This window comes from Myxocyprinus asiaticus, chromosome 19 (assembly GCF_019703515.2).
Source record: "Myxocyprinus asiaticus isolate MX2 ecotype Aquarium Trade chromosome 19, UBuf_Myxa_2, whole genome shotgun sequence".
NCBI classification, from domain to species: Eukaryota; Metazoa; Chordata; class Actinopteri; order Cypriniformes; family Catostomidae; genus Myxocyprinus; species Myxocyprinus asiaticus.
In genome coordinates, this window is record NC_059362.1 from 20,512,477 (window position 1) to 20,539,134 (window position 26,658).

Sequence of the window (26,658 nt, forward strand, 5' to 3'; positions counted from 1 at the left end):
TCTAATGTAGCATTTCAGAAAGAGAGGAATTGTTTCAGGAAATGTTTTCAAAGATGCATCCCAGGTCTTGTTGGGACATGATGCAAATGCTATTATAGATGGAAAGCCTGCTAGGGCAGAAATTTGTAATATATCAAATTATATAATGTTATATGATACCTATAAATGTGTCTGCAATGCTTTTAAATAGCACTTATGGCTTCTAACATGCCTTGATTGGTCTGAATGCAAAAAGCACTCTCCTAATGCTGTTTTACTTGTATTCCCTGTTAAAAAAGACCTGCTTAGGCTGGTTATGCTGGTTTGGTGCTGGTCTAACTGGTAAACCAGCATAGCTATGTTGTTCACTAGCAAAACTTAGCTGATATTGCTGGTCGACCAGCATGGTCATGGCAGGGACACCAGCACACCAGTATCTAATGCTGGGGACCAGCATCCAAAACATATGTTGGTGTCCAACAATGCTGGTCTTTTCAACGGGGTTACATTGGATACCTTTGTATAAAAGCGACTCTCTGAGATCTAAGCAGTCTACATCACTAGTTCTCAGTGAATTTAGGTTGTAATCTTGATTTCTTAGCAATTTTTAATTAAGTTATTGTAATATGACTTACTTTAAATTATTTAAAGTCATCTTGAGGTCCTCTTGGAAATTTACTGAGGCCCCCTTTTGGGCCCCAGCCCCCTTATCGAAAACCATTGGTCTAGATAAGGGGTTGGCATCCTTTTTGACGTGGAGTGCCATTTTTTATTTTCCTGGTCAATGGCTGTGCAGACACCCAAAAGTCCACTTGTGAAAAAGTTTCTATTTTGCATTTTTTCTAATTTAATAGTTTACTTTTCATTGCAAATGATATTATCAGCATAACAGTTTGAGTGAAAATTTTGTGCAAAACCCGATGATTACGATAAAAATAATCATGATCATGCATGTGAATTTTCACAGAACATCTTAAGTGCTTTAATGAAAGAAAACCTGTCCTTTTGTACAAAATTAGTCAACAGTTAATGTCACAAATTTGCTTATTTGATTACTGATCACCAAATTGTGTGGAATCTTAAATATTTCTTATATTATGTCATTGTAATCATGTAATCACTAGCACGCAAGCAACACTGAGAAAAGAGCAGGCTATTTTATTTATAAGTTTTTCACACTTGCATTTCAATCTACATCTTGATGTAATCCTTCCTCCTGATCACACAGCATGTTTTCATCAGCTGAATGGGAGACTAAACACTATTAAAGTGTGACGAGATTCGCGCTGCACATGCAAGCAATTCACGCATCACAAGCCGATCAACTATTCAGCCCTTTTCGGTAAATCGCACCTGCAAAATTTTATTTCCAGGTTTAATTTACATTTTGAATATACTCAGTTTTTTGAACCCCAAGATGTGGGTTTATGTTTTCTCTTTCCTGCAGCGGGATCCCTGATGCTGAGCGAAGTCTGCCGCCCGTTTACCTTCGCTCAACAGCTCCGCAAAGCCTGCCGGCGGTGGGTGCTGGCTGAGGAGCCCAGCGACGTTGGGGATGCCATCGATCTTGTGGTACTGGAACAATTAGTCTCCCAACTACCAAAAGGAACAGCGGAGTGGGTCCAGTGCCACCAACCGGCGTTGCTGGATGAAGTAGTACAGTTGGCGGAGGACCATTTAACGGTGGACCCAGGGGCCGGTGTGCCCTGCTCTCTCTCTCACTGTGGACCCTCCCCCTCTGCTGCCCCCTCCCCTCCTTCTTTCCGACCTATCCCATTCCCCTGGAAATGGTGGAACAATCCCCCGAGGCCGGCTCTACATTCTTCCTCTCAGGTGGGGGAAGCTGCGGCCACTGGTGTGGGCATGAGGTTTGGGCCGGTCTGTTGGAGTTATGGGGAACTGGGACACGTCCGCGAACAGTGCCCGGTGATGGAGGTGGGGACATTGATCCGGGTCCCCGACACTCCACTGGCTGCCCCCGATCGAGCCAGGACGTACCAAATACCCGTGAGTATTAGGCGGGGTACATACCAAGCCTTGGTGGATTCAGGTTGTAACCAAACCTCCATTCAACAATGCTTGGTTCAAAATGGGGCATTGGATGCAAATAATCAGGTGAGGGTGAGGTGTGTGCCCAGGTTTATATACGATTATCCTGTAGTGACATCACTATTCTATTTCAAGGTCAAAAGCATAATATTGAGGCTGTGGTTAGTTCCCGCCTCACCCATCTACTAATTTTGGGTACTAATTGGCCGGCTTTTCCAAAATTGTTAAAGGGGTTGTGTGTGGATGGGTCTTGTAATACAGTGGGACGGTGTGGGGTGTGCAATGCGCTGACTGGGAAGGCAGAGCCGGGGCCATCTACGTCAGCTCCGCATCAGGATGACTTAAGGGAGGGGGAAGCCTCGGCTTCCCTAGCCCTTAGGGGAATTCCCACTGGGGATTTCCCTCTGAAGCAGATGCAAGACGAGACTCTTAAGCATGCATTTCAATCACGGGGATGTTAGCCGGTGGTCAGCTGATAAATCCGCCGGCCACTCCAAAAGCACCATTGCGCCCTCTTCCGTTGATCGAGGTTCCCATTGACAGAGTTGGCATGGACCTCGTCGGGCCATTAGAACGGTCAGCACGCGGGCATCACTTTGTGTTGGTTCTGGTGGAATACGCAATGCGATACCCGGAAGCAGAGCCACTGCGCAACATCTCAGCACGTAGTGTTGCGGAGGCACTCTTCAGAATAATCTCCCGAGTGGGGATTCTGAAAGAAATCCTCACTGATCAGGGCACTACTTTCATGTCACGTACACTACGCAAGCTGTATGAATTGTTGGGTATTAAATCAATTCGGACAAGCGTGTACCATCCACAAATGGACGGCTTGGTCGAACAATTAAATAAGACCTTAAAAAATATGATTCGTAAGTTTGTGCTCGAAGATGCTCAGAATTGGGATAAGTGGCTCGAACCCCTGTTATTTGCAGTGCGAGAGGTCCCGCAAGCCTCCACGGGGTTTTCCCCATTTTAATTGTTATATGTGCATAAGCCCCGTGGCATGTTAGATGTCATGAAGGAAAATTGGGAGGAGGGACCTTCACAGAGTAAAAATTATATTCAATACGTTCTTGAACTGAGAGCAAAACTCCACACGCTGGGGCGTCTATCACAGGAGAATTTGCTACAGGTGCAAGAACGGCAGGCCCGGCTGTATAACAGGGGAGCTCAGCTACAGAAATTTGCACAGGGAGATAAAGTACATGTATTGCTGCCCACATCAAGCTCGACATTACTCGCGAAGTGGCAAGGGCCCTTTGAGGTCACATGGCGAGTTGGGGAAGTCGATTATGAGGTAGTGCGTATGGATAGGGGCGGGGCACGTCAGATCTACCACCTCAATCTCTTAAAACCATGAAAACAGAGGCATGAAAACACGTTTAGCGCTGATGTAAACACAGAGAAGGTGTGCAACAGTTAAATCCGTTCAAGAGTGCGAGCGTTCAACCCCCCCCCCGACGACTGACAGAAGCACAGTGAAATGCTAAGCACCGGAGCACCTTAATATGGCTTTGAGTGTGACCATGGGTTAAGGACAGTATACCTGTATGCTGGGTTGGAAATCTCAAGGATTAATAGCGGCATTTTGCTTATTACATCTCATGTTGTTCTGAAAGCAAAAAGAAACAAATGAAACACGGAATGTAGGCTGTCATCCACGCAGCCTGACCAAAGCAAAGCAGGCACTTTTACTTGAGTGATTAACTGAAACTTAAGTGCTGCCGGCTCGTGATGCGCGAATGGCTTGCACGCGCTGCACAAGTCTGTTGGGTAAACTGCAGTCTCGTCACATTTTAAATTTTTGTTTAGTCTCCCATTCAGCTCATAAAAACATGATGTGTGATCATGAGGAAGGATTACATAAAGATGTAGGTTGGTCTACTAGTACTAGTCTACTACTCTCTCGCCGTTGCTGGCATGCCAGTGATTATCCATCCGCATGTCAATGCTGGCACGCGTGCCATAGGTTGCTGACCCCTGGTCTGGATAGAGCATTCATGAAGTAGGGAAACTACTTAATGGTACTTACATCCCACCATCATCATGGCCACAGAGAAGATCTTCTCCCCGTCTGTAGTTGGAGCAATGTTTCCAAATCCAATGGTGGTGAGGCTTGTCATGGTGAAATAGAGAGAAGATATGTAGAGCGTGTGCTTACTGGGACCACCTTCCCACTGGCCAGAGCCACTGGCATTATACCGGTATGGCATACCAATGCTAATAGCTAATTGATAAAGCCAGCTGTCCGTCTTGATGCTGTTGGTGTCCTCATCGATAACCTCACAATCACCGATGCTGTACCAGATGCAGGCCAGCCAATGTGCCACCAGGCCAAAGACACACACTAGTAAAACTAATACAGCAGCACCATATTCCAGATAATGGTCCAGTTTGCGTGCCACTCGACCCAGGCGGAGCAATCGCACCACTTTCAGTGAGCTGAAGAGGCTGCTTAGACCCTGGTAAAAAAAAAAGTAATTTATCATTAGAGATGGTAAGCGCATAAGCTATTACTTGGGTTGGATATCACCATCTACTTCATGATACTGTACAATACACATCACAATACATATGTTTGTATGACATACAAATGTATTGCATACAATATATCGCAATACATCACAATATCATAATTTGATCATCACTGAAACTGTGGCAGGCAGGCAGGCAGACAGACAGACAGACAGACAGATAGACAGATAGACAGACAGACAGACAGATAGCTAGCTAGATAGCTAGCTAGATAGATAGACAAACAGACAGACAGACAGACACATACAGTTTAAAGGCTTAGTGAACACAGATCAAGACTTAAAAATATTCAGGATTTCAAGATGAGATCTCACATGTTCTTCCACTTCAACATGAATAATTCCAGGTTAATGGGTGTAGTAGATCCACACAAACCTGCTGTCTCAGCCTATAGCCATTTCGATCTTAAACCTTTCAAAGGAGGAGAAGGGGACATGCACCAGATCATACACCTCTACTCTACACATCGAAGGAGAATCTTATGTTTTTATTGATAAGGCCAATTATTTAAAGTTTAAGAAGATAATTAATGTATGATGTATGTTGTCAAGTCTATCATTAAAGAGTTGGCATGCTGGATACTAATGTAATATTCTTTGGCTTAGAAAGCAAAATAAAGAGGAAGCTTTCATTGAGCTACACCCACACACTTGCACTGTATCTCTTTAAACAAAAGCTTAAACATTGCTTGTCAACTTTAGCCTGATGCAGATTACAGGTCTTGAAGAAATATCCCCACTTTGATTAACATATATTTGATAGAATCTGGTTAAATTACACAAATACAGCATTAACTCATTGGTACTGTAGTCACACACGGATTTTGCACTCATCTGTTTGACATTTTCTGTGCAGATCAGGAACATCTGTGAAATTTAAATATTTAAAATGTGAACTGTGAGTACTACACACTTAGGGACACAAATTGCTGGAATTTGGCAAATCACTGTACTATTGGTTGCTAGTAGGCATTCCTATTGTAGTATCAAACTTCAATCAGGAGGCGGATCACATGAACTCAGCTGCAAGCACTCTTATTGGTAGTCGCATCTCATTTGCATAAACTTTGCTCAACTTTGTTGCATCACCAAAAGTCGTTGCTCATATTACCTCTTTCTTTCATTGAAAATAACTGACCTCTTTGTTGCTACCAATCACTACAAATAAAATGAATTGCAAATAAACACATATATTTACATATTCGCATATATTTGCTGAGAAAAGCCCCAAAAGACATTATTGGACCAGACGAGCAAAGCATTGAATGGACACTACAAAATGTGGTTTTGGTCAATATACTTACTTAATTCAATTTACTGTTTGTTTCATTTTCTGTAACATTGAACATAAACATGTAACATTGAATAAATCTTACTGAAATGTTTGAGCTTCTAGAAGACAAAATGTAATGTCAGGTTCTGTGCACACACTTGATGGAATTCACTTTTTAAGAAGGCACAGTGAAAATAAGGGGATGAGATGTAAGTATACCTAACCGTTGTATCCTCAGCAGATTTGGAGGCAGACTGTCAGCCCAGAACTGTTTATAAATAGTGGCCGTGATGTGTACCTCACAGGTTTAATTAGCATTTCCTCCGCAAAGGATTTCTGCTTTTTTGTTCCAGCAGTCATGTAATCAAAAGGCTAATTTCTCAAACATGCTTTATGTTCCTGAAAGGAGCCATTTTCCCTAGACACTGACATGGAGGGAGGAAGGTAAAAATAGATGTGTTTATTCTGCGATATTGCATGAAAACCTAAGGCTTTTATTATGCTAGCAATGAAGCGATGCTAATATTGCAAACACAGTCAACTCTCCAGGCAGTGCAGCTCCTAGTGGATACTTTTCCAAGTAATTTATCATTTTAGGGGCCTCAGTCTAATTTGCATCTGCGCTTATTTAGCATTTAGTGAACCATAACATTATTTTGTCTTTGTCTGTAAAGGAAACCTGAACCAAACAGATGAGTAGCTGTGAAATTGTTCTGTTTCCGTTACTATTAGATGTGAACATTAGAAGGTTATGTGTGCTCATAACTAAGTTAGATGTGATGACCCCAGTGTTGTATCATGGGATAATGGAAGCGAAATTTTAATAGCTATTTATGAAACATGCAGTGTGTGCCCGTGTGTCAGGACAAGGGGAATTAAGCTTGTGCTGTCTAATTTGAATTGACTCGCATCTAAAATCACTTAAGATAAACAAACACACTAAGGGGTGCAGCATTCAAAGCAACATTTGCATAAATTAGAGATCCATTAGGGCTTCTCTGCTCAACACTGAAAAGGGGAGAGGTTAGTGCTGCTGTACAAATGAGAAATTGGGGCCAAGAAGCTACAAACAACACAAGAAAAGAGGGCAGAGAGGGGCAGTTAGAAAGAGAGTGAACTTACAGGCAACATTGAGTCCTCTGCACGTGTTGCGTTGCGTGAAGAGTGGGCCGCAGCTGGCAAGTGGCCCACTGCAGCAGGGTCTGCAATGGGATCCTAAGTCAGAAAGACAGAGGCTTATGTTTCACATTAAAACACCATGGCAAACTGCACTCGCACATGCTTGTAATAATAACCAAGCTGGACATTCAAGAGATTCATTTACAGTCATTAGATCAGGACAGCAGTACACTGAATGTGTCAGTGAAGTATTTAGTATGAACAAAACATACTGTATGCAGGCAGGACATGACAAAACATGACGTTAATTTAAAACATTATGTTTTATCTAACAATCAAATGTCCCATAGCAATATTTTCTTTGTTTTAAAGGAATAGTTCATCCAAAAATGAAAATTCTCTCATGATTGACTCACCTTTAAGCCATCCCAGATGTCTTTCCTTCTTCAGCAGAACCGAAATGAAGATTTTTATAAGCACATTTCAGCTCTGTATGTCCATACAATGTAAGTGAATGTGTGCCATGAGGCTGCTGGCTGTTTGACGAACCAAAAGTCATATTTAGGCAGCATAAAAGTAATCCACACGACTCCAGTCAATCAGTTTGCTTCAGTGTTATGAAGCAAATTGAAAGGTTTGTGTAAAAAATAAATCGATAATTAAAACTTTATTAACTTAAAACGCTTCCTGCTACCAGTTGACCCATCATGGAGCTGTCGAGTGACATAAGCGTGATGGCACATTCACGCGAGAAGACAGAAGCGCACGCTTTGTTTATAACAGAGGAACAAACGTCATGCGTGAGTTAAGTCATTTCAAACAGCAATAGGTGGAAGCAACGATTTAAAGTTAAAAACTTTTTAATTATTGATTTGTTTCTTACACAAACCTACCGATTTGCTTCAGAAAACATTAATTAATTGACTAGAGTCGTGTGGATTGCCTAAATATGCCTTTTGGACGTCAAACAGCCAGCAGCCTGATGGCACCCATTCACTTGCATTTTATGGACCTTCAGAGCTGAAACGTGCTTATAAAAACCTTCATTTTGGTTCTTCTGAAGAAGGAAAGACATACACATCTGGGATGGCTTAAAGGTGAGTAAATCATGGGAGAATTTTCATTTTTGGGTGAACCAATCCTTTAGCAGGCAAAAAGGTGAAAAAATGTGAAATGGTTAAAAGAATAGTTCAGCCAAAAATGTATTCTGCCATCATCTCCCCAACCTCATATTGTTACAAATCCAACTTATTTTTTCTTTCATGGAACACATAAGAAGATATATTGCAGAAAGTGTGTACTGCTAATTTGGATACAACATAAAAGCATACAGTAACCAAAAAGGCAGTCAAGCTCTAAAAAATAGAGAGGAAAAAAGCAACATAAAAGTAGCCATTAGAAGCCATTCAATAGTTATGTTTGAGAAATGCACACCCAGGCCACAACCACTGTACTTCTGCCCTCTGGTCTCTTCCGCTACTGTGTGAGTGTGTGTGTGTATTCTTTCTGTCTGGTCAGTGTATACTTCCATTGAATGGGAAAAAGCAGGATCAACATTCTTTAAAAAAATTATTAGCATTCCATGGAAGAAAGTTATAAGAAAGTTATGACTTTGAAATGACAGAATTTTCAGTTTTGGGTAAACTGACCATTTAAAGGCGAAGTTTTTTCAGATTTTTTCACTAGCATCACCTAATGGAATTGCAAAAATGAAAAGAAAAAAGTTTAAAAAAAAGTTTTAAAACAGGTTTCCTGAATACTCCTGTTTTACTTTGGTCATAAAAAAAACATAGTCCCAACTCACACTCACACCTTTGGTTAAGCCAATGTTGAGCTGCTCGGGATGCTCAAACAAACATAGCTACAGTGTTTACTTATTTCACGGGAATTAATCAACCAACAAATGGCTTACTTAGAGTTGTCTGCATATCACACTGGGATAGGAGAAAGTATTTTAGCATCACATTAATATATACAGAAAAAGACTAGGTTACAACACAAGTCCAGAGATCAGAATAGTCGGAGACTGGGTAGTTGGCCCATAGGGAAGGCAAAGACAGAAGAGTCTCCAGTCCCTAGTACAGAATCTGACAGTTGCATGTCAATCCAATGACAAACAGCTGCACTCTTGCCATTTGCTTATGTCTTTAAATATTTATACCATACATTGCATCACTTTAATATTTGTAGACTTGTAATTTTTCACATGAGTAACAAGAATTTTAACTTTTTTATTTTGATTTCCAATGTATTTAAATATTTGCAGTGTTGTCCTTTTTTTTAAGCCTTTATGGATTGCAGGGCTCAGTGGAGATCTAGCACATTGCACACTAGTCTTAACACCTGTCAACTCAACAAGTGTCCTACAGAGGTTGTGGTTTGTGTCAGGTTAAGAAGAGAAACAGTATTCTCTGGGGGCCAACTATGACATTTCAACCGCAAGTGTGGCAGAGGCCATTAGCTTTATAAAAACTCTCTCTGCTGTTAAATATACAGTATATGCATACAAACATGCATACACAAGCATGTTTACACATAAAGAAACAGGGCAATTCTATTAGATTTCAATCTTATTTCAATTAATCACTTAGCCTCGATGGGTTTTATAACGTAATATATATCAGAGGTCAAAGTCTGCAGATTTTTCTCTTTGATTCTTTTGACTTGCATTCTCTTTGACACAATTGTCTCTCTTGATCTTCATCCATCAAACTTCAACAAGTGTCAAAGATGTGGCTTTTGGAATTAACAATAATGGCAACAATTAACATATGGGAAACATTTTCTCCTTACTTTTAAAAGTTGATAAGCCTATTTATTTTACTATCTTTACCATGCACGATTATATAATTAGCTGTGATTTATAATTTGTATTTAGCATTGTTTTCCCACTGCTGTCTGCATTCCTATTAGAACAGACCCGCGACCCATTTTTAGGCCATGAACCACCAGTTTAGAACCAATGCTCTAATAAATATGTTTTTGCGAATGTTTTATTTTGATTCCCCTAAATCTACGTGAGTTAGCTTTGAGACCATCTATATGCTAGTGTCCTCCTAAACTTGGACAAAATTTGCTATTAGCATATATACACAAATTTAAAATGTAGTGTGTCTATTCTAGGAATACATGACTCGTACTGCACACACTCATTTTGTCCAATCAACTGCTCTCTTGAATGAGAATGCCCCTCACCCTTTGACAGTACCACCTACCTCATGTTCATGTCTGTGACATAAACTGAAGTCTATTGGCTTTTTTTTTTTTTTAAGAAAAAGGGGACAAGCCCTTTGAAATGTCCTGCCCCTATTTCCTGTGTCAATAGAAGGTAAATCAACACAAGCAGGAAAACGTCTCGGTTACGTATGTAACCTCGGTTCCAAGTCTGTCACTCACTCGACGTTGGTGTTGATGTAGTGACACTAGGGGTCACTCTTGGGAGCCCGAGACACCTCTGGTCTTTGATAAAAGGCCAATGAAAATTGGATGCCACTCCCCCGAACATACGGGTATAAAAGGAGCTGGTATGCAACCACTCATTCAGATTTTCTCTTCGGAGCCGAACGGTCATGCTCACTGAGCTGAATACTACTGTTCATTCACCTCTGCTGGATCTGACGGCGCATTTCAGCGGCTTCTCCCTCCTCTGCACTGGTGCATTGCAGAGAACGCCCCTGGGTGCTTCGGCAGAAAAACTAGAGAGTATATTTTCTGAAAGAGCATTTTTCCCCTCTAAAAGAGTATATATTTCTCTAAAAGAGCGCACACACGGAACGTCTTTTTAAAGACGCGTCTTTTTAAAGATGCTTTTCCGATTGTGTGTTATTCCTGGTTGTGCTCGTTATCTCTCGCCTTCTAACGGTCACGATCACTGTCTTTCGTGTCTGGGCACTGCTCACGCGGAGACAGCGTTCGTGGATGGTCATGTTCTCATTGCGAGAATATGTCCATGGCAACGTTGCGGTCACGGCTCGCCTTCGTAAGAAAGCGAGCCACCCCAGAGGCTCCCGCCTCGGTCCTTTTACCCACGGGTTTGAGGCCAGCGCAGCTAGCACTGGGGGCGATTTGGGGACCCCAATGGGACCGCCTCCGCCGGATATCCCCCCGCGGACCTCCCATTCCCCAGCACGCTTGTCTGCCCCGATCGGGCTTCTGGGTGAGTCCGCCGGCTCGTCTCACGGCGAGTTCGACCTCTTATTCGCAGCCCACGAAAGTGATGAGCTCTCGAGTGCAGCATCGGAGAGCGGGCTCGTCCAGTCGGAAGCCTCAGCTGGGCTCCTCCCTTCGGGGTTGATCGCCCAGTCACAGGCTGACGCGGAGATGACGACATGCTTTCCCGGGCAGCCGCGAGCATCGGTTAGAGTGGATTTCACCGCTCTTCCCTGAACCCTCGCGGCTTGGCGATTGGTTCCTGGGCTCGCGGCGCCGCTCAAAGCCACGCCCCGCCCCGTTCCTTTCTCCCCGGAAGTGCATGAAGAGCTGATAAGGTCGCGGGAGGCACTTTTTACTGCCCGGTCCCGATCTTTTCAGCTTCCCCGCTCTCACTACCCTCGATGGTGGGGCGGCCAAGGGTTATTCGGCAATCCCCCGGTGGATAAAGGTGCTCGCGGTGCACCTATGCCCACAGAGCACCGCCACCTGGCGCGGGTGCCCAAAGCCCCCGTCCAAGGCCTGTAGGTTTATGTCGTCTCTGACGGCCAAGGCCTATGGTGCCGCTGGACAAGCCACCTCCGCCCTGCACGCCATGGCTCTCCTGCAAGTCCGCCAAGGCGCTAAAGGAACTGCACGAGGGTAGTTACACCCCGGGATTGATACAGGAACTGCGCTCAGCGACCGACCTCGCTCTCCGAGCCACGGAGGTCACGGCGCGGTCTCTCGGGTGGACGATGGCCACACTAGTGGTCCAGGAGCGCCACCTTTGGCTCAACCTGGTCGAGATGGGTGAGGCCGACAAGACACGATTCCTTGCTGCCCCCATTTCCCAGGTGGGCCTATTCGGAGACACCGTCGAGGACTTTGCCCAGCAGTTCTCGATGGTAGAGCAGTAGATGGATGCTAGCCGGCATATCCTGCCCCGGCGTGGCTCAAGATCCCGCACCCCATCTACTCATCACCAAGGGCGTCGCCCTGCGGTGACTGCACCGGCCCCGGCATGGAGCCCACCGCAGGAAGCAGACACCACCCGTCTCGCGGCTGCCCAGAACCCGTGAAAGGCTTCAAAGCGCCCTTGAGATGGGCGACCCAGGGACAACGAAACCTGCTGCTCTGGAGCTGGTAAGCAGTACCTTTTGCATTTAATTGCGCTGCATGCCCAAGTGGCTGCAGTACTCAAGAGCTCAGCAAGAGTGGTTTCCTTGTTCCCTGGGTCACATATCCGGTGTGTACGGCTGGCATCACGACCACCGTCCACCACTCTATTTGGCAGGTTGGCGCTCCAGCGGTGGTCTCCCGCCCTGAGCACCCAGCTGTGGCACAAATCTGCCCCCGATGTGACAGTCTCCACGGGTCACGAGGACAGCCCTCTTCCTCCCCCGTCCCAGGCTGTTCCGGGGGTGGTCACAAGGAGCCAGGTAAGTGCTTCGATGTCCTCGGACTCAGCACGGCCACGACGTGGTGTGGCACCTTGAGCTCCGCCCCGCCGCGAGGCCCCACCTGCCGGTACATCCGATGACGTCGTCCCTTTGGTCCCCCTTGCGCGGAACTTGGACGCATGGCTTGCGCCTTCCAGTCCATCATGAGGGCTGGTCCGGACCGTCCGACTCGGCTGCGCGATTCACTTCGCCGGGCATCCGCCCAGGTTCAGCGGTGTCCACTTCACCTTGGTGAAAGACGAAAACGCTGCTACCTTGCGTGGAGATCGCAAGGACGCAATGGAACCTGTCCCTCCAGCCGAGATGAAGAAAGGGTTTTACAGCCCCTACTTCACTGTACCGAAAAAAGGCGGTGGGTTGCAGCCAATCTTGGACCTGCAAGTACTGAACCGGGCTTTACACAGACTCCCGTTCAAGATGCTGACGCAAAAACGCATTCTAGCGAGCGTCCGGCATCAAGATTGGTTCGCAGCGGTAGACCCGAAGGATGCGTACTTTCACATATCGATACTTCCTCGACACAGACCCTTCCTGCGGTTCGCGTTCGAGGGTCAGGCGTATCAGTACAAAGTCCTCCCTTTCGGCCTGTCCCTGTCTCCTCGCGTCTTTACGAAGATCGCAGAGGCTGCCCTTGCCCCGTTAAGGGAGGTGGGCATTCGCATTCTCAACTATCTCGACGACTGGCTAATCTTAGCTTACTCTCGAGACGTGTTATGCACACATAGGGACCTGGTGCTCTCACACCTCAGCTGACTAGGGCTTCGGGTCAACTGGGAAAAGAGCAAGCTCCTCCCGGTTCAGAGCATCTCTTTTCTCGGTTTGGAGTTGGACTCAGTCTCCTTGACGGCGCGCCTTACGAACGAGCGCGCCCAGTCGGTGCTGGCCTGTTTGAAGGCATTCAAACAGAAAACATCAGTTCCACTGAAACATTTTCAGATGCTCCTGGGTCATATGGCATCCTCGGCGTTGGCCACCCCACTTGGGTTGATGCATATGAGGCCGCTTCAGCACTGGCTCCAGACTCGAGTCCCGAGACGGGCATGGCGTCACGGGACACACCACGTGGCCATTACATCGGTCTGTCACCGTCTTTTCAGCCCTTGGACCGACCTCTCGTTTCTATGAGCAGGTGTTCCCCTAGAACTGGTCTCCAGGTGCGTCGTGGTCATGACAGACACCTCCAACACGGGCTGGGGCGCTGTTGGCAACGGGCACGCAGCTGCCGGCCTCTGGACGGGTCCGCGGCTGCGTTGGCACAGCAACTGCCTCGAGTTGTTGGCAATTCTGCTCGCCCTGCAGAGGTTCCGGCCGTTGATCCAGGGCAAGCACGTGCTAGTTCGGACAGACAGCACGGCAGTGGTAGCATATGTCAACCGCCAAGGCGGTCTGCGCTCCCGCTGTGTCACAACTCGCCCGCCGTCTCTTCCAACAGAGTCAGCAGCACCTCAAGTCGCTGCAAGCCACTCACATCCCGGGCAACCTCAACACTTCGGCGGACGTGCCGTCACGACAGGTTACCCTCAAGGGAGAGTGGAGACTCCACCTTCAGGTGGTCCAGCTGATTTGGAGTCGATTCGACAGGCACAGGTGCACCTGTTCGCCTCCCAAGAATCCTCCCCACTGCCCGCTCTGGTACGCCCTGACCGAGGCCTTCCTCGGCATAGACGCGCTGGCACACAGCTGGTCCCCTGGCATTCGTAAATATGCATTTTCCCCCAGTGAGCCTGCTTGCACAGACCCTGTGCAAGGTCAGGGAGGACGAGGAGAAGGTCGTCCTGGTAAGCACCCTACTGGCCCACCCAGATGTGGTGCTCGGACCTCACGCTCCTCGTGACAGCTCCCCCGGGCAAATTCCCCTGAGGAAGCACCGTCTTTCTCAGGGAAGGGGCACCATCCGGCACCCGTGCCCAGACCTCTGGAATCTCCATGTCTGCCCCCTGGATGGGAAGCGGAAGACCTAAGCTGTCTCCCACCTGCGATGGTAGACACGTTCACTCAGGCTAGGGCTCCCTCTACGAGGCGCCTGTTTAAGTGGCGTCTGTTCGCTAAGTGGTGTTCTTCCCGTCGGGAAGACCCCCAGAGATGCGCAGTCAGATCAGTGCTTTCCTTCCTGCAAGAGAGGTTGGAAGGGAGGCTGTCCCCTTCCACCTTGAAGGTGTACGTTGCTGCCATAGCAGCACACCATGACGCAGTCGACTGTAAGTCCTTAGGGAAGCATGATCTGATCATCAGGTTCCTAAGAGACGCCAGGAGGCTGAATCCCTCCAGGCCGTGCCTCGTTCCCTCATCGGACCTCTGTAGTTTTTCAGGGTCTACAGAGAGCCCCCTTTGAGCTTTGCAGTCAGCTGAGCTTAAGGCACTCTCCTTGAAGACTGCCCTCCTGACTGCGCTCACTTCCATCAAGAGGGTAGGTGACCTGCAAGCGTTCTCTGTCAGCGAAACGTGCCTGGAGTTCAGTCCGGGCTATTCTCACGTGATCCTGAGACCCCGACCGGGCTATGTGCCCAAGGTTCCCACCACTCCTTTTAGGGACCAGGTGGTGAACCTGCAAGTGCTGCCCCAGGAGGAGGCAGACCCAGCCCTGTCGTTGCTGTGTCCGGTGCGTGCTTTACGCATCTATTTGGATCGCACGCAGAGCTTTAGACTCTCTGAGCAGCTCTTTGTCTCCTTTGGTGCACAGCGGAAAGGAAGCACTGTCTCCAAGCAGAGGATCGCCCACTGGCTTGTTGATGCCATATCTATGGCATATCTCGCCCAAGACATGCCGCCCCCAGTAGGGCTACGAGCCTATTCTACCCGTGGTGTAGCGGCTTCTTGGGCCCTGGCCAGAGGTGCCTCTCTAACAGACATTTGTAGAGCAGCGGGCTGGGCAACACCCAACACCTTTGCAAGGTTCTACAACCTCTGGGTGGAACCGGTTTCGTCCCAGGTAGTGGCACGCAACACAAGTGGATAAGCCCGGGATATCCAGCCGGGTGTATCGCTTGCACATAGCGCTTTCCACCTCCTTTTGAGCTGAAGATGTGCGCTGTTAATTCCCAGTAGTGTTCACAAAAGTTGTTCCCTGGTTGACTTCCTCCGAGCCCTGTGGCAGTCGAGTTTCGGAGATACTCGCTGCCGGCCCAGTACACGCGCTAACTAAGAGCCCGGTTCTGGGGTAGGTGCTCCGCATGTGGCAGTTCCCTGTAAGGCTAACCCCATGCTATCTATATCTTCCGCTAATTAATTTCCCTGCTGGCAAACTGCGTCTTCCTTGGGCAGAGCCCCTCTGCCCCAGTCTCCATGTTGTAGTAACTCCTCCCCCATTGGGCAGGATCTACCTTGAAGGCTCTACATGGTTGGAAAGACCATGTGATGTATTCTTCCACTTAAATATCCCCCCCTCTCTTGGGGCGAGGTGTGGTCTCCGCGGTGTCCTCCCCTTGGGAGGGACACCCCCCGACTAGACCTGGCGGCCCAGTCGGATAATCCCCCTTCTTTTTTAGGGAGTGGAAAAAGAGAAGGGGAAAGAGGCCACGACTGGGTTAAGCCTGTCTCTATCTCTGGGTAGTCGACTTGTCCCCAAAAAGGGCCGTTCGACACTCATAACTGTGTTGGGGGAGGTTACGTGTCGACCTGGTGTGCTGGCTATGAGGCACACAGCAAGTCTGCCCACCACACACTGCCAGTTCACGTAACACAGTTCAGCCTTGTGGCGTTTTGTATAGGGACCCCTAGTGTCACTACATCGACACCAACGTCGAGTGAGTGACAGATAGGGAACGTCATGGTTACTGGTGTAACCTCCGTTCCCTGATGGAGGGAACGAGACGTTGGTCCCTCCTGCCACAACGCTGAACTACCCGCTGAAATGGCCGGACCTTATATCGGCTCCTCAGCGTAAAACCTGAATGAGTGGTTGCATACCAGCTCCTTTTATACCCGTATGTTCGGGGGAGTGGCATGCAAATACCACTCGCCAATTTTCATTGGCCTTTTATCAAAGACCAGAGGTGTCTCGGGCTCCCAAGAGTGACCCCTAGTGTCACTACATTGACACCAACGTCTCGTTCCCTCCATCAGGGAACGGAGGTTACACCAGTAACCATGACGTTCCCTGAGATGAAGGGAACGAGACATTGTGACATGCTGACGCAAATGGGAAATTCCTTTTCCGACGATCTAGTTGAAACCCTTCTACAATAACAGCAATTCTAAGATTAGCCATGGTGTTTAAGCCTCGCCCTTTTAGGCGCGAAGCTGTCCGTTATATAAGCGGGCACGCAGACATCATTTTTCATACGTTTCTGACTGAGGGACAAAGAGCGCATTCCTCGCACCTCAAAAAACTCTGTGTGGAAAGATGGGCATGGCTGAGCGACGTCTGTGGAGAGCGAGGCAGAGAGAGAGAGCATGGTAAGGGTTGGCACCTGGGGAAAAATTATCTCTGACAAGCTGGAGGGAGATAAAAATACTCACTGGTATTCATCAAACCCAGCACCAGGCCCTACTGGATCTGCACACGGAGCAGGAGCAGAAGTTCCGGGTACTCCTCCAGACCCAGGCGGAGGACCGGCAGGTGTTGCAGAACTTGTTGCACCAGGAGCAAACTGCAGCCACTACCCAAGCCACAGCTTCAGCCATCCCCCATATCACACTCATGAAGATGGGCCTGCAGGATGATCCGGAGGCCTTTGTAGAGCTGTTTGAGTGGACGGCCGAATCCTGGGGATGGCCCAACAGCCAGTGGGCAGTCCACCTCTTGCTGCTGTTGACCAGGGAGGCCCAGCTCGCGGCCCAGCAGCCACCGGGGGTGGAGATTCTGGACTACGAGACGCTGAGGCAAACAAACTTGCATGCGTTGGTCGCAGTCTGGAACAACATCGCCTGTGGTTCCAGTCTCTGATGCTTGGCAAGCTCGGCCACCCATTTGCAACAGTAATGGGGCTGACTCCTGCCGGCAGTGGTTGCTGATGGCAGAATGTGACGCCGGGGCCGTAGTCGATCTGGTGGTGCTGGAACAATTCATCACCCGGCTACCGAAGGGGACAGCGGAAAGTGGTCACCACTTTCTGCCTGAAAACTTGCCCCAGCATGACTCCTTGCTAGTAGAAAGCAGGAGCTGTCCAAGGTGCTATAGCAGCTAGACAGCGGCGAGATATAGCAATACGCATGCACCCTTGGCACCAGGCATGCAGTGGCACACAGTGCTTGAGCCAGTACTGAAGAGGTACTAGAACCTAAATGGAATGCAGTTCCCTCGAACGCTAATCTCAAAAACATCCTGTGATGTGGTACAATTTGTAAATGAAAATATGCGTCTTTCAGATCTATAGGCACAAACCAATCACGTGGGCGAACGTGCGATAAGATCCATTTATGAATGATCATTTTGAACGGGCGCTTTGCAAGTGCACGATTCAAATGTCTCAGATCTCAAATCGGCTGAAGCCTGCCTTTCTTTGGGACAAGAAAATAGCGGCTGTAAAACCCTTTGCAGGCTTGACAACATGGAACAACCTCTATTGTGTTCTTTGCGAGAAGATTATGTATTTCGGCTCATAACAACGGCACGTCTTCAGGCAGAACTGTGGAAGACAGAACACCATTGAAACCGGGCGGCTGACGTGCAAATTGAATTTTATAACCATGTTCTATTGTTTTTAGTAGGGATACACTGATCCGATACCTGGATCGGTATCGGCTCCGATACTGAAGCTTTTAGACGGATCGGGTATCAGTCCGATGAGCCCGATCCAAATCCGATACTGTGTGTTAGTCATGTTCGTTACTGTCAAGCTCCAAAAATTACATAAAAGAACCATAAAAACACCATTAAAGCAGTTAATATGACTCATGCATTTTATTCAAAGGAACTTGAAGACATGCGATTGCTCTGTGAATCACAAAAGGCTGTGTTTAATAAGTAAATATATAGTATGCGCAGCTCCAGCGCGTTAGTGAATGGTGCTGCTCTGTTGACACAAACTCACCCACAGGCTGGTGATGCACACGTGGCTATTTTTAGCCTTCACAGCGGTGCGCAATATTTGAGCACTACTCAAGAACAGCATCTCAGAAGTAGATGCTCAATAGTTCGGTTCACTTATAATATGCATTTAGAACGTCACAGGAGGTGCATTTTACCAGAATTTGAATAAGAAGCGAATTAAACTACTGCGAACTTGCCTACAAACAAACACAGAGTTTAGAATGTCAAATTAAAAGCTTGAGGGTTTAAAAAGCACACAATTTAAATATATTACTGTTGTATTTAAAATTAAGTCAATAATAATAATATTAATAACAATTTATGATTATTATTATTATTATTATTATTATTATTATTATTATTGTCATCATTAGTATTTGTTAACAATTTATAACAATATTTAAGTTGAATGGGTTCCAAAAAATAACTGTGTGAATGAAAAGTGGACTGATGTCTTACAACTAAATTGAACAAAAAAGAGATCTGAATCCTTTAACGTCCAGATGCAAGTTGAAACATTTTTGGAAAAAAAAGAAAAAAGAAAACGCAAAAATAAAATACTGGTTTCTTTTCTACTGAAGACGTGAAGACTGGAATTACTGTTAATTTTGCTGCTACATTATCTAGTATACTAGTTAATAATAAAGTGTTTCTTAATAAGCTATACATCTATATTGAAATAATATGTAGTTAGAAGTTTGTGTTTCTTTATATATTAAAGATTACTCCCAATTAGTTCCACACAATAAAGTAAAGATATTCTAAACTGATTATGCAAAAAAACAACACTGGTATCGGCTTGGGATCAGTATCGGCCGATACTGAGTGTAAGGATTCTTGGTAAAGAGGGAATGCTGGAGCCGGCTTGACAAACACATAGACATTTATTGTTGCACTTTTCAGTCGCACACAATAAGGCCGCTTTTCAGCAGTACACAAAAGGTTTGCGTTTCAGCTTCACTACACATAGATTCAGTTGGCTTTTCAGCTCAACATTACACAAACTCTATTTGCTTTTCAGCTTCACTACACATAACTCTGTTGGCTTTTCAGCTCAGCTTTGTTGAGTCTCTCTCCCTATGTCTCTCCCCGACTGCAGCTCTCGCCGCGGCTTTATCTCTCGCCCGTTAATGCTGTAATCAGCCACAGCTGGGCGAGATAATCCACTGGGCCACACGGCTTGCGCAGCTTTACCAGCGGCTCGGCAGCGACTTTTGGTGGTGCTGAGGCAGCAGGCATGGTGTTTTTAGCCGGGCACTGGCCCGAGACAGAGTGGGAGCGAGCCGATTGGTATGATGTACTGCTCCGTTTTGGCATAAAATGTCTTATAGCCTGCAAGTGTTGCTGAGCCGTAATGTAGCACTCAGCAAACCCATCCACAGAGCTGCGAATAGGCTGGCTGGAGACACCAAAGCATCAAAGAGGGCAGCTTTTTCCACATCATGTATTTCTGTGAGGGTCAGCCAGATATGATGTTTCAGGACCACCAGGTTGCCCGTTGATTTACCAATGGCCTGTGCAGTGAATTTAGTGGCCCACAGCACTAAGTCCGTAGCGATGCAGAGCTCTTTAAACATCTCTGGATCATAGCTTTGCTTGTCCATTTGCTTGAGGAGCTTAGCTTGGAAAACTTCGAGCACCGCCATCATGTGGAGTGCTGAACCAGCTTTGCCCACTGCTGAGTATGCTTTTCCAGCCAGTGCAGACGTTAGTCAACACGGCTTGGAAGGATGAATGGGGCATGATTTCCATGCCCTGCAACTCAACGGGCAGAGGTGTGCCATTACCACCTCTTCCACAGGAGGTAATTGGGCATAACCTTTGTCTTCCCCGTGGTCCACTTTAGTGAGGTGAGTGGAATCGCTGTGCAAGTGAGCTGAATAGGGCGCACGGCAGGTTTTTGTCAGTTCGTTATGAACCTCCAGGAAGAATGGGGCAGATTACAGGCACAGTACATGGAGATTGAGGGCCTCGCAGGGCATGTGCCGGCTCGAGGTGCACCTCAAATTCATCCTGCTCGACCTCGCAGCCCCGCCGTGCCTCCTCATGTGATCCTTCGGGAGTCACAGAAGAGGCGGGTGGGTGCGGGAGGCTGAATCGTCCCTCAGAACGAGAGCCTTGAGACTCATGCCCTCACAGTGAGGGCAGTCTGTCTCCATGACAGCTGCCTCTGCATCAGCGTGGTCCAGACAGCGAATGCATCTATCATGTTGATCTGACGGCGGGATGTGCCCCTCGCATAAGGAACACTTACGGAACAACATCTTTAAAAAGACGCGAACACGTAAGCAGCTCTTTTATATATATATTATATATAAATATAGCAGATATAGCAATAAAGGATACTTAGGACAAAGCGCTGCGTGGAGTAGGTGTATCGCTTAAGCGAGGACCTGTTCACCAACAAAGCGTCTAACGGCAAGGTGTAGAATGTCCGCCAGAACACTGCAGGGGAGCGAAGAGTCTTCTAAGCTTGCAAAGATTCCATCCGCTGACTCGTGTATTTCGAAGGCGATGAATATAAAGGGCTTCTAAGACAAGAGATGAATTGCTGTCTTGAAGGAAGAAAATTCTGAGAAGTGTGTTTCCACACACGCTTATATGCCAGAATGCGTCATGCCTAAAAGGGCAGGGCTTATACACCATGGCCAATCATAGAATTGGAGTTATTGTAGAAAGGTTTCAATTAGTTCATCGGAAAAGGAATTTTCCATATGCGTCAACATGATGCAATGTAGGGTGAATTGAATTGTTAGGGAACTGTGCTGGCAAGCCAGTATATTGTGGCTTTTCCTTACATATAAAATTTTATTAAATTCTGATTGTCCACAGCCACAGCAATTAAATATTCAACAGTCATTAGACTGACAGTGCCCATATACATTTTTTTGAAATAGCACTTCTCATTCAGATTTTCTTATTAGTTGGACTCTTGCCTCAAGTCGAATTAAACTATATTTTAAATAAAATATAATAATAAAAACAAAGAAGCTTTATGCTCAAAACACAGGTGTTTAAGAGTTTAGACTAGCACACTATAATTTGATTCAAGAGCACTTATCGTGCAAGCATATTTTTTTTAGCAACCACAGCTAGAGTAAAACACAATATCCACTCATTTGGCAAATGTCAGGGTTGCCAGGTCTGTGTGACAAATATATCCCAATGACCAATCAAAACTAGCCAAATGACCAATAAAACTAGCTCAAAAACCAACCCAATATCAGAACTCAAGCTATACCACTCCAGTACCTAATACACTTTTTTCCAGTCCCTATAATGCACTTTCAGGTTTACCCCTTATTTTTTTAGGCCTATAGAGCACACAAATGCAGAGCTCAATAACAATTATTATGTGTAGAGTGTTCAGATGACAATAAACAATTAATAATTTTTCAATAATCCTGTTTATAGTTTCTGCTCTGTCACTACTTGCATTGTAAACATGATTTTAAATTTATCAAAATGATCAAACTTACTACATTTGTTTGGCGTGTATGTGTGTGCTGAGGGAACAGACAGCAATCGAGTACATACGCAGTGGAAGAGACAAGAAAGCATATTGAGCGTACTCTCCCATGTCTTTACTCTTATATTGCTGTGAAATCCATGGCTGAATCATTCTGAAATATCTGAACGTAGAATGATCCACCAGCAACTGCCAAATGCAACGCAATGCAACGCTACTCGCGAGAGAGGAATGTGCACTTACAGTTGAGTGTCTGTGTCTGTATGCGCTCTCTTTGCACCCCATTTGCGAGCACAACAGCAGCTCTATACAGTTGTAGGCATATGTGTGTTTCTTGGTATCGGATCATTTAACCAAGTAAATGAGCCAAGGCAGAGCCAGAGTGTATAAAACATGTCAAAACCCGCAGAACAAAAAAATCAACGTGCAGAAACAGTTTAAAAGTAGCCCAGTTCCGCTGGGAATCCACAGAATTGGCAACCCTGGCAAATGCTGGCCCCTTTGGCATCAATATACCAAAGCATCTCTGAGCATGGCCAGTCATCATAAACAAACACAACTGATATTACAAGACCTCTTATTCTTCCGTTGAGAGAGCTAGTCCATCCAAGTCTCTACTTTAAAGGCAAATCTACACAGGCTCTGGAATTCAACCAGCCCACTTATTGAACTTGCTGGGTTGAAATAATTTAGCCTAATGCCCAGTGCTGTAAGCAGCCACTGGTTCGGAAAGAGATGGCAATAATGGATATAGCTTTCACGTCAATAGAGTTTCAGCCAGTAGAGCTGATTTATGGTGGGGGGTTAAATCACACTTCTTTTCAAATAGAAAAATAAAGCAGTACTGTCATACAAAAATATACAAACAAGCAGCATTTCTGTCCACTCAGTAAGAGATAGAAATCTATACTGGAGAAATCCTGTTACCACAAACTAGATCCATAGATGAATAATCACCAACTTTAGAAACATGGAGGAGGGTCAATAATAATGCAAGAGCTAAGCAGAGGAAAATTTGATTGGACCACTCCATAAACATTAGATCAGTAGTAATAAAGAAGATGAAGGTTTATTGATTTGTGCCTTTTCACTGGGGGTCATCTGGGAACAATCAGATGTATGTTACATCTGATCAAATGGATTGTAAAACAAATGTCACCCAAACCAGTTTTGCTCAGCAATAATTTGAATGGAAGACATAATGCACACAGTAGATTGTTTGAAGGTCTTTTGTAGTTAAACATCCTTTCAAGCCACTGAAGTAATCAGTTGTCATTATGACAGTAGATAAAAAACAAAACTCTTAAAATATGATGACTATTGCCCAAAGAGTGGCAGAGACATGTCTCTTTATCACTTAAACATTGTGCTTACCTCATCCACATTTTCAAAGGCATTGATGATGTCATAGGGTAGGCAAGACAGTAGGTCTATGACAAACCAGGTCTTCAAGTAGTTCATGCGTATGAGCTTTGGGTCTGAAATGACCTCTCCTCCAGGTCCCACAAAAGTAGTATGAAAGTTCAACACAATATCCACTAAGAAGATGACATCCACCACGCTGTCCAGTACCAACCACACCAGGTTGTTCTGTTTGGTCTTAAAGGAGACATTGTAGGGCACCATGATGGCCGTGTAGAAGGTAAGGATGAGGATGACCCAGTCCCAAGTGGTCTTAAAGGTGCAGTAGTGCAGGATAATGTGAGGCGGAGTTTTAGGAGCCTCTTGCTTGTATTGAGGAAGGATGTCAGAGCCCAGCTGAAGAGCCTAGAAAACAGAGAACAATGAATGAATATGGGGAAAAAAGGGACATGAAGATAGAGAGAGATAAGATACAAACAATGGGAATTAGGAGTTTGCTAGAACAAGTATGCAAATGAGACATTCTGAATTCCTTTGCATTATGTTGTTGTTTTTACAGTGTGCTTGGGTACTTCCGAGTCTGTCACAGACCCAGTTACAATAACCCTCTATCTCTAAATCTGGTCTCTTACCTGCTTAACCAGGAATACTACCTTAGACAACCAGTTTTACAATAACAGATCATGCTGATTGAGCTTTACTGGTGAACAGCATGGATATGCTGGTCCACCAGGTAGACCAGCACAAAACTTCATGCTGATCTAAGATTGTCTTTTCCACTGCCAAAATCATGCACTTTAAGCAATATGCATCATACATAAAAAGGGCATTCATGTTGTAAAGTCACTATGGGGAATAATACACCAAAGACATTTAGAGACATAAAGCTGACATCAGCATTCATTGGACAGCTGATTCAACTATCATTTATCTTAGAATGAAGTCAGACTTAACCATTTCTGCTACATGTATGTGGGACTAAGGGCAAAGAGAGTCAGGCAGCTGACCTTTCTATACGTGCATACAAGTGTATTGGAGCCAGAGTTATCAACTGGTCAGCCAGGGCCAATAGCCTCAAGCCTCAAGCCGTGAGAACAAAATTGATCTTCATTCCCACCATCAGGCCAATAGCCCCATAACGTTGTCCTAAAACCCACCCTTATATGCTGCCCTGGTGCCAGCGTCAAGCACCCCGCACATTTCACAAGCAAGAGGGAATCTCAAGCTATCATAATGTATCAGATTCTGGGGACTAGATAGCCCTCGATATGAACACGGATTTGTACTGTGTCCTCAATTTTGTATATACACTGTATATATAAAAACACATTAACCTGTACTGTTGTGCGCTGGATTCACAACTTGGCAAGTTCGTCAACAATATACTTAATCACGTCTTTGTTTCGACAGTCGCCGTTGATCTGATGTTGATGTGACATTTTCATCAGCCCAAATACTCTAAAGAGCCCTGATTTCATCTACTGACCAGCACTGAAGATTCTCCATTCTTCGTTGTTTTTGAGGTAAGCTTGTAGCTAGATATGAAAAGTTGGGAAATTAGTATCTTGGTGCTGAAACTTCTGACCTGACTCAGTGAAACTCTGCCTTTGACATTGACCCTGCCTCAATCCTCAGTTGGCTTCCGTTGGCCCAAGGGTAATCGGTGGGTAAGGGCGCTTGGCCATTTGCCCCTGAGGAGGCACGATGGAGCCCCGGAAGTGACAGTGGGAACACAACTGGCCCTGGAATGCACTATCACGCCCTCAATTAGCCCGATAGTGGAAACGCAGCTATTGTAGCTTTACAAGGATAGTAAAACCTGAAATCACCTACATTCAACCAGTCAACTGGGAAAACAGCTCAAGAATCATACTCCAGTAAACAGTGTCTAAATAATGTATAAAGATTTCTGTGAGGGTTAGGTTAGGGGTTAGAAGATAGAAAATATCACCCCTGCTAAAAAAAGATCAGCTTAACCAGCAAGTCCCATGATGGTTTAGGCTTTTTTTTATTTTATTTTTTATGGTCTAGACTTTTTTTTACTCCTAGCAAGTGGACCAGCATAGCAATGCTTTTTCCCAGCAAAACCTAGCTGGTGAAGCTGGTTTGAAGATTTTTTAATAAGCCTGGTGCAAACACTAGCACACCTGTATCCCATGTTGGGGGATCAGCACCCAAAATGTAAGCTGGTGACCAGCAATGCTGGTCTTTTCAGCAGGGATGTGGTCAGTATAGAAACAATAGAAGGCAATGTGTGACACTCACCTCTGCCAATCGTGAATGCTTGTGGCTGACCTCAGTCTTGTCCATAGGCGTGAGCTGCTGCAGTGTACTCCGGCTATTGGTTAATGCCCTGGTCAGCCTGGCAAACTTGGTCCATCCTGCCACACGGAGAAGCAGCAAAAAGGTGTATCAGCAACTTGCGGCACTTTTTGCCGCACCCTCTATACTTTTCTACAGTATCTACAGTATTTTCTCATAAACTCTCAAACACTTTTACACACAACTAGAAGTGTTGCTTTTATTGTGCTCCTCAGCCGAAAAGAAATGGAACACCCTGGTTTCCACTGAGGCAACTTCAATAGCCTTCTCTGCTGAAGCCATTCAAAACTGAATGCTGAAGAAAACTCTTTTACTCTCAGTTGCACAAGTTTTTCTTCCCCATCCCTTCCTTCCAAAACATATCTCAAAAGCTCTAATGCAAAGACATTTATCACATTCCTTTCCTAGGACAGGGAAGAATATAAGTGTACCCATCTCCCCTTTTCCATGGTCTGTGCCATCTACAAGTTGCAAACCTAACCAGTGTACTCTTTCCTCTTTTATTCACTTTTCTTTCTAAATCAGAAACTGTCGTGGACCTTGGGGCGGTTCATAAAGGCATAGTGTCTTTATGACTTTAAAATGAAAAGCATTATGACATGGTGGAGACAGGAAGGGAAGGGAAGTTGAGTCCAGTTGGGAGTCTTGTTTGAAGTCATTGCCTCCTCATTAATCTTTAACTGGTGGGATGTTTTGCTTTTGAGTTCAATGCCCCAAAGTCAGTGGTGCTGGTAGTGTTGTACACATGATACATATTGATATTTAAGCACATCTTCATCAAGCTACTGTAGAAAGAGGCTGTGCCAATCAGCAAAACACTCATTATACATTCTCACTATATTTAAATGTGCAGTTATGATGGAGCTACAGTGAGTTTTGCGTAATCGAGATACAGTCTTCATCTGTCTAGTATAGATGACACAATGTGTAAATGAATATTTGAAGGAAAAATGTCAGGCGCCTTTTAGTTTAAACTTTAAAACTTT

The 26,658-nt window shown here is 45.6% G+C and overlaps 1 protein-coding gene across 1 annotated transcript in view; it reads right to left on the bottom strand.

Annotated features, from left to right (window-relative positions):
• LOC127409783 (potassium voltage-gated channel subfamily H member 5-like) overlaps window positions 1-26,658 on the bottom strand; it is a 154,516-nt gene that overhangs the window by 87,575 nt on the left and 40,283 nt on the right. Inside the window, exons 5-8 of the mRNA XM_051644603.1 lie at window positions 25,616-25,731; window positions 23,363-23,755; window positions 6,961-7,053; window positions 4,064-4,493 (exon numbers count right to left, since the gene is read on the bottom strand). Coding sequence (XP_051500563.1) covers window positions 4,064-4,493; window positions 6,961-7,053; window positions 23,363-23,755; window positions 25,616-25,731 — 1,032 coding nt within the window. The remainder of the gene's footprint in view (window positions 1-4,063; window positions 4,494-6,960; window positions 7,054-23,362; window positions 23,756-25,615; window positions 25,732-26,658) is intronic.